The sequence below is a fragment of the Cricetulus griseus genome, chromosome 3 (assembly GCF_003668045.3).
Source record: "Cricetulus griseus strain 17A/GY chromosome 3, alternate assembly CriGri-PICRH-1.0, whole genome shotgun sequence".
NCBI classification, from domain to species: Eukaryota; Metazoa; Chordata; class Mammalia; order Rodentia; family Cricetidae; genus Cricetulus; species Cricetulus griseus.
In genome coordinates, this window is record NC_048596.1 from 82,224,921 (window position 1) to 82,241,107 (window position 16,187).

Genomic DNA, 16,187 nt, shown 5'->3' on the forward strand with positions numbered 1-16,187 from the left:
AAGTGCCTGTCTGTGTCTTCGGTGGGATGGACCTCATACCGTTTAATGCATTAGCGTATACAGGAGTCTGTGGGTGAGTCGTGGGTGAATTTCCCTCCCATCCATGTTTAAGGCCACTCTTGACCCTTTTGGTGGACTCTGAGTGAGGAGAGGCAGGATGGCTATCATGTTCCTGGACAACCTGGTTCTCAAATGACAGCACACCAGCCCCTTGTCATAAGAAGTATTTGTAGCTGGACCTAGTGGCTCAGGCTTGCAATCCCAGCTACTCAGGAGGAAGACTGAAAGTTCAAGGCCTGCCTAGGGTACAGAGTGAATTCACAGTCAGCCTAAGCAACTTAATGAACCCGTTTCAAAACATGAAAGAAAGGAAAAGTGGGGACCTGAGGGTGTAGCTAAGTGGGAGAATGCTTGTCTAGCGTGCACCCCAGGTCCTGAGTTCAATCCCCTATACTACATAGGAAAAAAAGTGTCCCTAAAACCCAATTAGTCCCTGGGGTGTTTGAGAACTTTTCTGAGTTATTCAGCAATGCTGGACAAGAAAGTAAAACAGAAGTCAGGGGACTCTTAACTGAGATGGGCAGGGACTCAATGATCCCATAGTAGAAATAACTAACCTTTATAAAATGCACAGTGTCTGCCTGGCTCTGTCCCAGACACTCTGTAACACCATCCAGTGACCTTCACAATGACCACATGAAGTGCATGAAACTTATGCAAAATGTGTGGGACCAAAAGTACTTCAGATTTTAAAACTTTTTGATTGTTTGCATATTCATAATGAACTATTTTGGGGATGAGACCCAAGTTTAAACATGAAGTTCATTTATCTTTCATCTCACCTTGTACACATAATCTAAAGGGAATTTGCAAAACCAGATTTCATGGCATGACATTCTCCACTTGTAGCATCATGTCTGTACTCAAGAATTATGAGATTTTGGGTGTTCAAATGAGGAGTGCACACTCTGTGCTGTTATCAGCCCATTTTTTAGGACTGGTGAGATGGCCAGGAAGTTCAGTTGATTTTCTGAAAGGCTAGAGGCTGTGCATAGTTAAGGGAAGGATGGCTGCTGCAATAGGTCAGCCTCCAGGCGAAGCCCTGTGCTTTGCAGTAACAGAAGCTTGCTACTTCCCACCACAGTGGTCCTGAGGTCCTGAGGTGTGACTCAGGTTCCTACCAGGCTCTTCTATGGTCTCAAGCTTTTATGGCTTTCATCTCCAACCACTTTGTACAACAGGAACAAGAGACGGGGACAGAGAGCCAAAGAGGGACACGCGTTGATTGTTGCATGGGGAGATTTTATGCCCGGAGTGGAAGGAATACATATCACTGCAGGGGAGGCTGGGAAATGTAGTCCAGATGTGCAGTCCAGGGAGAGTGACCATCAGGCTTTGAGGATCACACAGCCTTCTCAGCAGTCAGCAAATAGCAGAGCTATCCTGTGCCTCACATAGCTTGCCCTGTTTCCTCTCTGGCCCTTCTGAGTACTATTTGCCTCCAAGTTCAGGGCCAGAGTCAACTTTGGGGATTCCATCACTAAATAAATGCCTAGTAGTAACCTGGGATGCCCTAAACAGCTGTCAATTTAGACCTGTGGTTTGCAGCTGGATTGACTTAACCCACCAGCATATGTCTGGCAATGTCTGCGGCCATTCTTTGTTGTTGCAGACCACGTAATGCTACAGGCATCTAGTGTATGGTAAGGGCCAGAGACACTGCTAAGCACCCAGCAGTGTACAGCATCGCGGATAAGGGAAGGTTACAGCACCAGCGGCAGTGCTGGGCAGACTGAGACATTCTGAGCTAGAACAGGAGTGTGGCCTGATAGAGGGTGGAGAGGTAGACTGGTATAGGGAAGGCAGAGCTCAGGGGCTTCTGCCTTGGGGTTTGGTTACTCTCCCTTGGGCAAATTCTGTAGCTCACTGTTGTGGCATAGGGAGGTGGACTGCCTTGGCCTAGACGGGTGGACTGCTGTGGCCTTAGGTGGTGGACTGCCGTGGCCTAGGTGGTGGACTGCCGTGGCCTATGCAGATGGACTGCAGGCCCAGCAAAGAAGGAGGTCAGGAAACCTCCTGGAGAATGAGCAGAGTTTTTAACATCAGCTCTCTACTCCTTCACCATCTTGTGGCTCACAGGTACATGTCGTCTGTATATGGGGACACAGAGGGGCCACATCATTATAAAGAAATGGAACCTCAGACACTAGGGATAGAGAGATAATCAGTTAGTAGAATGCTTGCCATGCAAGCACAAGGACCTGACTTGAACCCCCAACAACCCCAGCACTGTGAAATTGAAGACAGATGACTGTCTGGGGCTCACTTGACAAGCTGAAGCCAATGAGAGACCCTGTCTCAAAATATAAGGTGACTGAGGAATAACACCTGAGGTTGACCTCTGGCCTGTACACACATGCGTGCCTACACCCACACACTCATCCACATGCATGCACACACACACTTTGTATGTGTACGTATACATGAGCACATATATACAATTTATTTATGCAATTTACATTTTATATGTATGGATTACTATACATTTCTGTAAATACACTAATTATCATATATACTAGTAATATTTACATAAAGTAAAATTTGTATTATTAAAAAGAAAAACTAGGCTGGGCGTTGGTGGCGCATGCCTTTGATCCCAGCACTCAGGAGGCAGAGGCAGGCGGATCGCTGTGAGTTCGAGGCCAGCCTGGTCTCCAGAGCGAGTGCCAGGATAGGCTCCAAAGCTACATAGAGAAACCCTGCACACGTATATGACAACCATAAAAAGGGAGGCCTAGAATAGAAAGTAAAAGTCCCAAATTTCACTTACATGAAGGAGTCATTTTGAATGTGTGTGTGATTGTGTGTGATTGTGTGTGTGTGTGTATGTGGTGTGTGTGTGTGTGTGTGTGTGTGTGTGTGTGTTAGCATGTGTGGAGACAAAGGACAGCTTGAAGGAATCGGTTCTTTCCTTCCACAGTATGAATCTTGAGGATCACATTCAGAGTGTAACCTTCCCTTTTATCTTAAAATCACATCTCAGAGTCTATACCACCTTAAAAGAAAAGCGCTGTGGTAGAGATTTTCATCCTTTGAAGTGAGAGGTATGTAACTTGTAGGAAGCGAAGAAGCTTATTGAAAAGGAAGGCTGAGGCACCACTCCAAAGACAAAGAGCCTGGTTGTCGGTGCATTACCTGCGACAAATTTTAAGAGTACACATGCCCACTGGATACACTTGTTATCCTGGCATTTAAGAGGTGGAAGCAAGAGACTGGCTGATTCCAGGCCAGCCTGAGCCACCTACACACACACACACACACACACACACACACACACACACACACACACACAGTCTCAAAAAACAAAGAAAGCATACAGAGGCTGGGAACCTGTATTCCTCACATCCCAGCCCCAGGACAGAATACCTGAGATTCATCACAACTCATCACATCCAATGCCTGAGATAGAGCATTTTAAAGAAGGAAAGAATTGTATTGGACTAACAGCCTCAGATGTGTCTGTGGTCAGTTGGCCTGGTTGCTTTTAGACTTGTGGTGAGGCAATACGTTGTGCAGGACTGATAGAACTGAGTCGGGGTGGGGAGGGAGAAGAGGGGCAAGAGGGTCTTTTGATGACAATGATCACGTTGGTGTGATGGTGGTGATGTTGATGGTGGTGATGTTGATGGTGGTGGTGATGTTGATGGTGGTGATGTTGATGGTGGTGATGTTGATGGTGGTGGTGATGTTGGTGGTGGTGATGTTGATGGTGGTGATGTTGATGGTGGTGGTGATGTTGATGGTGGTGATGTTGGTGGTGGTGATGTTGGTGGTGGTGATGTTGATGGTGGTGATGTTGATGGTGGTGATGTTGGTGGTGGTGATGTTGGTGGTGGTGATGTTGGTGGTGGTGATGTTGTTGTTGTTGGTGGTGGTAGTGTCTGTATGTATGCATAAACCTGTGCCAGAACAACCTTTGGAAAGCAGTGGTTTGAAGGAAAATGCCGCCCCAAGGGGAGTGGCACTATTGGGAGGTGTGGCTTTGTTGGAGTAGGTGTAGTCTTGTTGGAGGAAGTGTGTCACTGTGAAAGTGGACTTTGAGGTCTCATATATGCTCAAGTCATGCCCAGTGAGTCAGTTCACTTCCTGTTGCATTTGAATCAAGGTATAAAATTCTCCAATGCCATGTCTGCCTGCGTGCTGCCGTACTCCCAGACACCATGCTCCCTGCCATGATGATAACGGACTGAACCTCTGAAACTGTAAGCCACCCCAATTAAATGTTTTCCTTTATAAGAGTTGCCAGTGGTCATGGTGTTGCTTCACAGTGATAAAACACTAAGACAGTCCTCTCCTTCCACTGTGGGTTCAGGGATCTACCAAGTGCTCAGACTGGTGCAGCAGCAAGCACTTTGCCTGCTATGCCATCTTGCTGGCCTCTCCAGTATAGTCCTCCAGGCCAGCCTCTTGCACATCAGTAATCTCAGCAACTAGCCTGAAGCAAGAGGATTGTGTATTGAGCTACACAATCAAGACCCCCCCACACACACACATCTCAAAATGGGGGTTACACCCCAATGGCCTACTTCTTCCTGTGAGGCCCCGCCTCTTAAAGAATCTACCACCCCCTGTAGTGCCTCAGGAAATCAAGTTTTTAGCTTTTGAAAGATATTTCAGATGCTGTGGTCTGGGGCCCACACTTTGAGAACTACAGCCCATAGTCTAAATCTGACCCACTCCTTGTTTTACAATAAAGTTTTATTGAAGACTAGCCATATCTCACTTATGGACAACTGTCTACAACTTCTTTCTCCTTCAACAGCAAGGTTGAATCATTTCAGCAGAGACCTTAGGTGGCCCTCAGAGCCTACAATCTTCATAATCTGAATGTTCATGGAAACAGCATGTGCATTCTGGCCTAAAGTAACACCTTGGCATTCTTCCAGGCACCTGCTCCCTCCTCCAGTGAGTAAAGTGTTAAAGGGACCTGCCCATCCTGGGCAGTGTTCTCCGTAACCCCTCAGTGAGCCTCTGGTCAGGACTCCTGTGTTCACAGAGGTTTACTCCAATGGGAGCAGAGAATGGGGTCAGCTGCTGTGTCAGTCACTACTGTAAAGCTGTGACCAGTACCTGAGAGAGCAGTTGCGGGGAGAAGAGAGGTTTGAGCTCACTGTATGTGTCCTCGGGTTCAGTTCCCAGCTTTGTGGCAGGAGAGCATCTTCCTGGCAGACAGGAAGCAGAGTAGTGAGAGAGTGCAGGAAGAGGTCAGAGTTAGATGTAGCTCCAAGAACAGCCCCCCACCCCCTGCCCAGTAGCCTACTTCCTCCAGCTAGGCCCCTTCTCCTTTTGCCACCTCACCATAAAGTCAGCATATTAAGACTTCGTCAATCCACTAATCTATTGATGATGTCAGAGCCCTTGTGATCATTTCTGCAAACACCCTCAGACACTCCCGAGTTGTGCTTACTAAGGTCTTAGCACATTTCCTGATCCCATCAAGCTGGCAATGAAGATCAGACCATGATGGGTCCCTTTATGCAGTCCCCCTCGGTTCACCTGCAGTTTTTATTCTGCACAGAGCCTGATACATGAGGATCACCTGGGGTGCATTTAAAAAAAAACACCTGCAAAGTCCCCCAGGTCTAAACACCAACAGAAGCTCTCTGAAGCAATGTTAGCTGAGCAAGGAAGGTATAATCAATGGTGCCTCTAAAGTGTCAGTAAGTACCTTATGACTAGCTATGAAGACAGTTGGTAGAGAATGTTCTCACAGAAGCCTTGCCAGCATCTCTGTAACAAATGTGCAGAGACAGTCTTCAGTCCAATGTATAAAATCTGGAGCTTCGAGTAAAAACAAAAACATCACTCTATAGTCACACCTTCAGAGGCTTCCACCAAAATGGTGTGATTCACACCCAGATCTGAGAGTGGTGTTTCACCTCATACATTGTCTTAGCAGACACAGGCTCCACATACTCCACATATATGCAGAATGGTCCATGACCTCAGAGGGGTTTCAGGAGAGCTTAATCTTGGTTTCCATTTCTTAAGGAAGGAAAGGAGATCTGACAGATAAACAATCTGTATTGGTTAGTTTTCATTATCTACTTGGTGAAGCCTATAATCACCTGGGTGGAGTGTCCCAGTGAGGTGCCTATGAGTATAGGGAGGGGCAGTATTTTGATTCCATTTATTGAGGTGGGAAGAACCACACACACACACACACACACACACACACACACACACACACAGAGTGGGTGGCACCATTCCCTAAGTTCTGAACTGTGTAAGTAGAGAAAGTGAACTGAGCATGGGCATGCATGCACTCACTTCTCTCTGCTCTTGGCTGTAGATGTGAACTTCACTGCCTCTGTTTTTGGCCCCCTTGACTCCCCTGTAATGGACTTTGGCAAGGAATTGTGAACTAAATACCCTCCAAGTTAAGTTATGATAGGTATACTGGGACACAAGTGTCATAAATATCGTGTGTGTGTGTGTGTGTGTGTGTGTGTGTGTGTGTGTGTGTGTGTGTGTGTTGACCAGAGATACAGATGTGTCCCTACCTTATTCTTTGAGACAGGGTCTCTCACATAACTAGGTGCTTGTAGATTGGCTAGAATGTTTGCTAGTGAACTCCAGAGGTCCTGCCCCGACTCCCCAGCACTGGGGTTGCAGGTGTACACTCCTCCGCCTGGCTCTGGGGATTGAACTCAGGTCCTCAGGCTTGTGTGGCAAGCATTATGCTGACTGAGTCATCTCCACAGCCCTATCCTGCATTATATCATACTTTCTTGCCCTCTCCCTATGGGGGAGTCGAAGGAGAGGCCAGCCAAGACCTTTAATTTTGTGGTAAGAAAAGGAAAGTGGTGCCTAGCTTTCCAGTTCTGTTCCTGGGCTGTGGATGACTTTGGACACTGAACATAAAGCCTCTGAGCCCGGATTTCCCATCTGCAAAGTGGGGGCAGGGAGGGGGTATGAATGAATGGTCCCTTCCCAGTAGGGCTGTGGTGTGGATGAAGTGCTTTCCCTATGCCTGTGTGGCAGAAGTCCGGATCAGCGATGCTGGTTTCCAGCGATGATTAAAGTGTGGTTACCCAGACTGTCCTTATGGCTGTGAGAATGAAAAAGGCGGAGGCAAACAGATCTGTCTGAGCAGCTGCTATGAATCATGAAAGGAGCCAGGAAAGCTTGTAAAGTGTTGAGTCAGGGTGAAATCTCTCAGGCAAGCGCTCTACCTCCGAGCTGCAGCCTCAGCCCGGTGAAGGGTTTTGAAAACAGAGAAACAAGCGTGTGAAGGGGCTCATGAAGCCTGCATCTGCCCATCCATTTGTAAGTGTGAAACTGAGACCCAGAAAGGGGCTGGATAGAACTTGTACAAGGAGTGTTCATGTGTGCACTCATCCATGTGTGTGCTTGTGTGTTTGGAGGTCAGAGATCAATCCTTTGAGACGAAGTCTTTTTTTTTTTTTTTTTTTTTTTTCGAGACAGGGTTTCTCTGTGGCTTTGGAGGCCGTCCTGGAACTAGCTTTTGTAGACCAGGCTGGTCTTGAACTCACAGAGATCCGCCTGCCTCTGCCTCCCTAGTGCTGGGATTAAAGGCATGCACCACCACCTTCTGGTGAGACGAAGTCTTTCAACAAGGTCTGGGTCTTGCAAGTTAGGCTGGGTTGGTTGGCCAGTGAGCCCTAGACATCCATCCACCCATGTCCACCTCCCCAGCGCGGGGATTACAAGCACATGCCACCATAGTCAGCTCTTTACAGATCCCAGACTTGGGATCAAGTCTTGGGATCAAGTCCAAGTCTTCCTGCTTAAACAACAGTCACTTCAATGACTGAGTCTCTTCACCAGCCTCCTAAGGTAACTTGCTGTGGAGACAACTCTGAGCAGCTTGCTGATTTCAGAAAGAACAGAGTGAGGAGTGCTGGCTGCTGAGGGGCTTTTGTAGAGAATGTAAAGAATACAGGGATTCCTTGTTGGGGTGTGCGGAACTGACCTGTGCAAGGGTGGGGAAATCAGAAGCACAGACCCTGTGTGTTTCTGCCGTTAACTCATAAGCATCCTGAAGGGCAGGCACCCTCACCCCCACACCCTGTGTGGGCCGGAAGGGTTGGGAAATGTCCAGTGTGGATCTTGCTAACTTAACGCTTTTCTTTTTTCTAGAAATGGGTAGGCGACTTATTCCAGCACCCAAGAGGTGGGCCACAGAGTGTAGTGTGGAGGTGTTAGGATTCCACACATGATCTGAGGATGCCCCTGTGCTGCAGGCCCAAGGTTGCACTGAGGGTGCAGTGTTGGCCCAGTGACATGGAGGGCAATCCATCATTACCTGTGACCCAGCAGGCACAAGAGGAGCCGAATCTGTTCTCCTTGACAGAACAGAGGATCACCTCTCCCTCTTTAGTGTTTATCACACCCACATTTGAAGGCATCCAGATTCCCTTCTAGAGCCATCTGCTTTGGCAAAGGGAACTAGCAATCAAAAGAGTTCAGCTTCAGTAGGGAATAACAAATACATTTTCACAGCAAGTGTAACCATGGGATGCTTCAGCTTGCCCTGACTGGTCAGGATAGCTAGATTTTCGACCAAAGCTCAAAGGAATTTCTAGTTACTTCTCTTGGCTTCAATCTTCTCAGAAGATTGAATTTCTCTCTCTCTCTCTCTCTCTCTCTCTCTCTCTCTCTCTCTCTCTCTTCTCTATGCTCTCTTTCCTCTCTCTATTCTTATTCTTCTTGGTCTCTCTGTCTCAGCCTTCCCTCTCTCTGTTTCTGTCTCTCTACCTCACTCTGTGTGAATGTGTCTCTGTCTCTGTCTCTGTCTCTCTATCTGTCTCTGTGTATATCTCTCTGTCTCTGTCTCTCTCTGTGTCTCTGTGTGTGTCACTCTGTGTGTCTGCCTCTCTGTCTCTGTCTGTGTCTGTCTGTCTGTCTGTCTGTCTCTCTCTCTCTCTCTCTCTCTCTCTCTCTCTCTGTGTGTGTGTGTATGTGTGTGTGTGTGTGTGTGTGTGTTACTGAAGGGGGCTAGATTTTGTGTGCTATCCACAGATGGGGACTGAGTGTGGCTTCAGATGCATGAGATTGTGTGGATGAGAGGCTCACTCTAGCAGCAAGGATCGGGTTCCCAAAGGACTTGGGATAAGGAAAATTTCTCCATACTGAACACTTTCCCCCTTGGACTTTAACTATGTTTAAAACAAAACTTTTCCTATGTCCTTTAACTCACAAAGGAGCATTGAGTTTCCTTGCAGCCTGAGAGTCATAGTTACAGAAAGGAATGCTCTCAGAGCAATCTCCTTCAGCTCTTTTTAAAGGAGAAAAGGCTGATATTCTCTTTCCCAGAAGCCCTCATTCTACTCTACATCTTTGAGTGCTTGTATCTGTCTGATGGTCAGGATCCACTCCATTAATTTGGATTGTTTCAGATGGGGAAAACAGATGATCAATCTCATTAGCTCATTTTCTATTACTATAGCAAAATACCTAAGGCTGGGTACATTCTAAAGAAAAGAGGTTTATTTAACACTCAATTCTGAGGACCTGAAAGTCCAAGATTGAGTGGCCCCAATTTTTGTCTCTTATTGAAGATCTCACAGCAGATAGCATCAAGGGGATCATGTGGTGAGATAGGAAGACAGAGATGCTCAGGGCTCAGGCTTACTGGTCTATAATGGCCCACCTGCCTGTGGCTCTGCCTTCTGAGGGTTAACCACCTTCACACTGCCACACTGATGCCCATGCATGAACTCTGTTAGGACAACCCACATGTAACCCATAACGTGCATTCCAACTGTGCCAAAACCAATGGAGTGGAAACAAATTATTGGAGAGGGCCAGAAGATGCCTCCTCATGGTACACTTGGAGTTTGTGGCATTTGTCCTGTCTGTCTTTGGTCTGGGTTACAAGGCTGCTGGGAAATTGATTCTGAATGACTAGGGCACAGTAGGAGAGAGAGAGAGAGAGAGAGAGAGAGAGAGAGAGAGAGAGAGAGAGAGAGAGAGAGAGAGAGTCTGCTTTCCCATGCATGCTCCATGACAACCAGTGAGAAATGTTTGCAGGGAGAAGAAATGTGAGGATCTAGTTAGAGGTTGCTCTCCTTTGAGTCAGTTCTGTGAGTACGGTCACTCACTAGCTGTAGGACTTGGCCTCCTAAGTCATGGATGGAGGAGCAGGGATATCTGCCCACTGTCTTGGACCCCAGGCTGGATTCTTTTGGGTTTGCTTACTTGAGACACTGTCTATACGGACCTCAAACTTTTAATCCTGCCTCAGACTCATACAGTCTGGGATTACAGGGACACCCTAGCATGCTACATTCCTTTCCTGAATTTTATGTCTAATCTTTTTTGATTTTGTTTTTAAGACAGGGCCTCACTATGTAGCCCTGGCTGTCCTGGAACTTACTATATAGACCAGGCTGGCCTTGAACTCACAGAGACCCACCAGCCTCTCGGCCTTCTTGTGTGTTGAGATTAAACTCGAGCAACCCCACACCTGGCTTCTAATCTTAATTCTCTATTTTCTCCAGTGGCATAGAATTTAGTATTTGTGGAGATGCCTGAGGTGGCAGTTTGCTTTGCTAGTGAACGTTCGGTAGTGGCCACACTCTATGTGACCACTTTATAAGGTACAGGAGAGACTGGATCGACCCCTTGGGTTTTGGTCAGAGCATCAAAGGGGCAGAGACTGCAGCAGCAGTTATTTACTATTATTTGTGTAAGTGCTTCCCTTTCGAGGACCACCTGAACCCCAGAAAAGTAACAGTGAGCCCAGGGAGGCCAGCGAGACCTCCAACACTAGGTAGCGAAGCAGGAAGGATCTCACCTTGCTGTGGTCCTCATCCTACTGCTCCAGTAACTCTGGAACTGTAGCCATGGCTATGCAGGCCTGGAGCAGAAGCTGTCACTCGAACACCAGCACCACAAGGGGATGCACGATATGAACCCTCTCCCACGTGGGGCGCCAATTGAAGGTGGGTTTAAATGAATCCACCAGACTCGAGATACTTAGGTATGTATTAGGGAAGCATTTACACAAATAATAATAAATAACTGCTGAGGTCTTCCTGCTCCACAAGATGCAGTCTCTGCCCTTCTGATGCTCTGACCGCAACCCAAGAGGGTGAGTCAGCCCCTCCTTCACCTTAAAAGCGGCCAAGTCTGAACACCTGGAGCCATGCCCCTAGGGTGTGGCCACCACTGCAAGTTCACTGGCAAAGCAAGATGCCACTACAGATGCCAACTCTTGATTTTCCCCACACAGCCTTTACACTTGATGCCATTAGCTTTACTCAACTTCAACTTACGTTTGCATCTGAAAATTGTGCATTTTCTCACAGACTGTCAGGAGCACATAGCTTTACTAAGCACTTTCCAAGTGCCAATGCCTGCCAGTTAATTCAGATGGCCATAAAGGCAGTCTTCCCATCCACCAGGACTGAATCACCAGGAGAGCTCCCACCTCCCCAGGGCCGAACAATTCACCAGCCAAGTTACTTTGCAAATAGGGCTTGGAAGCGTAGGCTATACCCTTCCGTTTCCTTTCCTTCCCTTCTGGTGATTTAGATGTGGATTCTCTAATAACGGCTGTTTTTTTGCTTTCTTCCAACATAATATGTACTTGCTACATGAAGTTCAACTCTACAGACTTATGTAACACAAAAAGTGGGACTTTCCAGAGAAAGTCTCTCTTGACGGTTTGGTGAACTGTGTGTCTTGGAGATTCTCCACCCCCTCCTTTTGAATAGGTCTCTGTCTCGTTTCCAGCGATCATATAGATCCAAAGCATTCTATTACACCAGAGGTTAATTAGTGTTCTCTGCTCTTACTGTTGGCATCTACAAAGCGTGTTCTAAGTTGATGACATGAATGTAAATGAGCTACCAAAAGAGAGTGATGGGACCCCCAGGGGATGATTAGGTGATTGGGTTCCAGTGATCACCCTCGAACATGCCACCAAATCCAGATATTGAGGCCTTAACTTTAGGGTAGTTGCATCAGGATGTGGAACTGTGGGGAGGTGGCTAAGCTATAAGGACAGAGCACTCGAAAGTGGGCTTTGTGGCTTGATGAAGAAGGCCACAGAGAGCTGACTTGTCCCTCCCACTGTGTGGGAGTACACAGCAAGATGCCATCTTTGAAGAGGACCCTCCCCAGAGGCCAAGCTTGCTTTGCCTTGATCTTGTACTGCCCAGTCTTCAGAACCATGAGAAATAAATTTCTGTTGTTTACAAGCCACTGGGTGATGGCATTTTGCCATAGCAACCCAAACAAACTAAGATATAATGATGCAGACCAAATGCATCATTATATAAGCAAATGGGGTTGGCCATGTTTCAATAAAATTTTATTTACAAAAACAGGTGAAGAACTGTATTTGTCTTGGAAATTTTATGTTGTCAATTCCTGCTGTATAAAGCATCCTTGTGTGTATTTATCTGTGTCTGTTTCTGTAAGTGGTGCTGTGGGACTCATTTTCAGAGCAGATGTGCTGGGTCACAAGTTGCTTTTTATTTTGAACCAACTCCAAAAGTTGAATCAACTCAGTCTTTATTACATTAGAGTATTTAAATCTTTCCCTTCTTCTCAGTCTCTCTCTCTCAATTTCTCTCTCTGTGCCTCTGCCTCTATGTGTGTATGTCTCTGTCTCTGTCTCTGTGTCTATATCTCTGTTTGTCTCTGTCTCTGTGTGTGTGTGTACATATCCATTTATATGTGTGTAATATGCATGTGAAGGCCAGAGGTCAAGGTTGGGTGTCTACCTCAATTTCTCTCTATATTTTTTGAGATAGGATATCTGTCTCTCTCTTTGAACCTGGAGCACATCAATTAGGATAGGCCAAAACCAGTGAGTGCACAGGATCTGTTTATATGGATGCTATGGGTCTAAACTCTGGTCCTCATGCTTACACAGGTAAACACTTTACCTAATGAGCCTTCTCCCCTCCCCTTCTCCTTAAAACTGCTTTCTTAAGGATATAAAACCTATGCTCATTTGAGGAATACTGCTGTGTATGGCCATTTTTTCACTGGAGCTCTTGAGATGGGGGCTCAGTCTACAGTCTAGTCTGGCTTGACACGGGATTTCTCCTGCTTCACTCTCTCACATGCTGGGATTGGAGGCATGAACCACAGGACCATTCCATTATTCTTGAGCTTTGCAGAAGCAGAGAAGGTCAAAACATGAGCCTGGGATGGTCGCCTGACAAAATCTTGTTCTAGACTGAGGTTCACAGGGACAGGAACCCTGACAACCTGTTCTTGACTGGTAAGATAAAAATGTATGTTTCTTACTAAACATGGTTCAGAAAGGTCTTGATTGTTAACTACTCAAATTTGTTTTGCAGTGCATCACCTTAGCAATTTCCTTACTGTGCTAAGATTTCATCATTACTGTTGCCCTCTGTCATAGGGATTTTCATATAATGAAGTTCATCTATGCACACCACGCTCATTACCAACTGTACAAAAAATATACACGCTCCAATTTCCCCCACAGAGCTGACAAGCATTCGATACCATTAAGCAAGCATCGTGTTTCTCCTGCCCTATTTCAGTGGGTGTTTTGATTTTTAGATACTAGATTGTGTTCTCAATTTTGTGTTTCCACTTTTCTTCCTCCAGACCCTATTTCTATCATTCGGAATTCTCTATGGGAACCCTACAAGGGAGAATGGAGGCTCACTACTAGCATTCAAGCTCTGTTTGGGGCTGTGGATTTGAGCTGTTTTGTTTGATAATCAGCACCCCTCCTGGGATCTAGCCTCCCTTTTCTTGGCTCATGCTGGGTGAATCTGTGATATTTCCCATTCTGTAGCCTTTCATTTATAACACAAGCACAGCCTGCTTCCCCATTAATGCAATGGCACGATTGAACTACCCACACACAGATAAAGAATGAGGCTTAACTTGGCTAGGAAGATAAATCAACCCAACCATCTCATTAGGTTTGAAAGACACTAATTAAGCTTGCATTGGAATTAACAGAGAATCCTTCTGAGAGACAGAAGGTATGACAAGGTGTGGAATAAACTACCCTGGCTATTTCTCTCAGTGAACTTGCCTCCACTGTAAGAGGAAGTATGCAGTCTCTTTTTCATGAAGTCAATGGACAGAAATTTAAGATCTAAACAATGATACATCATTTGCCATGTATTAGACACCATGTGCTGAGAGCCTTACACACATTATTTCATCTCCATCATGCATTAACTTTCAAGATAAAGTATGGTGAGAATTCTCTCCACTCAATGAGGAAAGGGAGGCACAAAGTATCTACTTTGGGTCATAGATACTTTTCCTGCTTGCTGTGATAAAATGCCTTGACAAAAGCAACCTACAAAAAGAGTTTATTTCAGCTCACAGTTCTGGTACAGTCCATCATTAGCAGAAATCAAGTAAGGAGGAGTTTGAAGGAGCTGACTACACTGAGTACCAGTCAAGAAACAGTAATCAATATATTCAGCAATTTTCTCCTTTTCCATACAACTCAAGACCCCAGCCCAGGGAATGGTGCCACCCACAGTGGGTGGATTTTCCCACCTCAATTAATCTAAACAAAATAATTCCCATCAGTATGCCCAGGTTGGTTCTGGATCCTTTGAAATTGACAGCTGAGATTAATAATCACCCTTGCTTGCTTCAGAGTCCCAAGATTTACCTCAGAATGTTTATCCTTTTAGTTCAACCCTAGTTGCTCTCATCTGTGTTGGATTGGACCCCCCCCCCCGTTAGACTGTTGGCCATGTCAAGAGACATTTGTTGTTGTCACAGTTTGAAGGAGGGATGGTGATCCTGGCATCTAGTGCAAAGATTCTGGAGATGATGCTAAGTACCCTTCACATCACCAGACAAACCTCTCCAGCTCTTGTTTAATCCTGGAGAAATGGATCAGTTGTTAAGAATGCAAGCATAAGAATTTGATTCAATTCCCCGGCACTCATTAAAAAGCTGAGTATGGCTGAGTGTGCATGCCTGTAGCCCAAGTGCTTTGGGGGGTATAGAGACAGGAGGATCATTGAGGCTTAGTGGTCACCAGTCTTGCTCCAGGTTCACTGAGAGACCCTTCTCATGGGAATAAGGCAGAGTATAGCAGAGCAGAGCACAATGTCCTCTTCTTGTCTCTGCAAGTGCACACAAAGGCACTTATAGCACACACAAGAAATCCTGGTTTGTCTGCTTAGCTGGACTATGGTGATAGCCTGCTGCCCCACCAGAACTCTCTGTCCATTCATAGAGTTTTATAGGCAATGTGAGTCAGTGATGTGTAAGCTTATAGTTGCATATTGTGGGTGGCATAGCTACTCAAAGAAGGGACAGCCAGTGCAAAAGTTGGTTAAGTGGGAAGATGGCTAACTTGGTAAGGGACAACAGGAACCTCAGCCGGGCTTAGGAGATTGCTCCCATGAGAAGAAGCAATGTCCCCAAAGCAACAACGCCATGTTTGCTGCTGAGCAATGTGTGAACTAATGACCTCTGTCTCATGCCTTCCCCATCCCACTGCTTTCCCTGCCCCTCACTTCCTCCCTGCCTGCCCTCACCTCTCTGGCTCTCTAGTGTTTGGTCACAACATGAAAAGCAGCAATGACTTCATCGGGAGAATCGTCATCGGCCAGTATTCCTCCGGCCCCTCTGAATCCAACCACTGGAGGCGGATGCTAAACACCCACCGCACAGCTGTGGAGCAATGGCACAGTCTGAGATCCCGGGCTGAGTGTGACCGTGTGTCTCCTGCCTCCCTGGAGGTGACCTGATTGCCAAGGGGAAGACAGCCTTCATTTGTTAAAAAAGAGAAAAAAAAGTGTCACATAAATATTCAATTCACACCTACATATACTTTCACACACGTGCACGTGCATACACAAGGCCCTCTCAGCACTGAGAGCAAGCTGAGTGTTGATCATGAAATACCCACCCTCACTGAGGGAAGCTTGTGAGGTTTCCGGAAACTCCATTCATAAATCACAAGCTGAGGGGGCTCTGCTGGGAGTCTCATTGGCAGTGCCTGCTCTTATCCGTTCCCCTGTCCCAAAATGTGCTTTCAACCTGAGGCCCGAGAATAGAGGCCTTCCTGAAAAGAGCCCAACTCGGTTTACTAAGAGTTTGGCTGGTATGTTGGGGACTTGATCCCAACATACTTGCCAGGAAACTTCTGAACAGGCCACTGTTTCCTGGGGTCTCCACACCTGATA

General features: G+C 46.4%; 1 protein-coding gene across 1 annotated transcript in view; it reads left to right on the top strand.

The window, feature by feature from the left end:
• Positions 1-15,749, top strand: part of Syt17 (synaptotagmin 17) — a 67,315-nt gene extending 51,566 nt beyond the window's left edge. Inside the window, exon 8 of the mRNA XM_027410157.2 lies at positions 15,553-15,749. Within this exon, the coding sequence (XP_027265958.1) occupies positions 15,553-15,749 (197 nt within the window). The remainder of the gene's footprint in view (positions 1-15,552) is intronic.
• Positions 15,750-16,187: the final 438 nt, after the last annotated feature.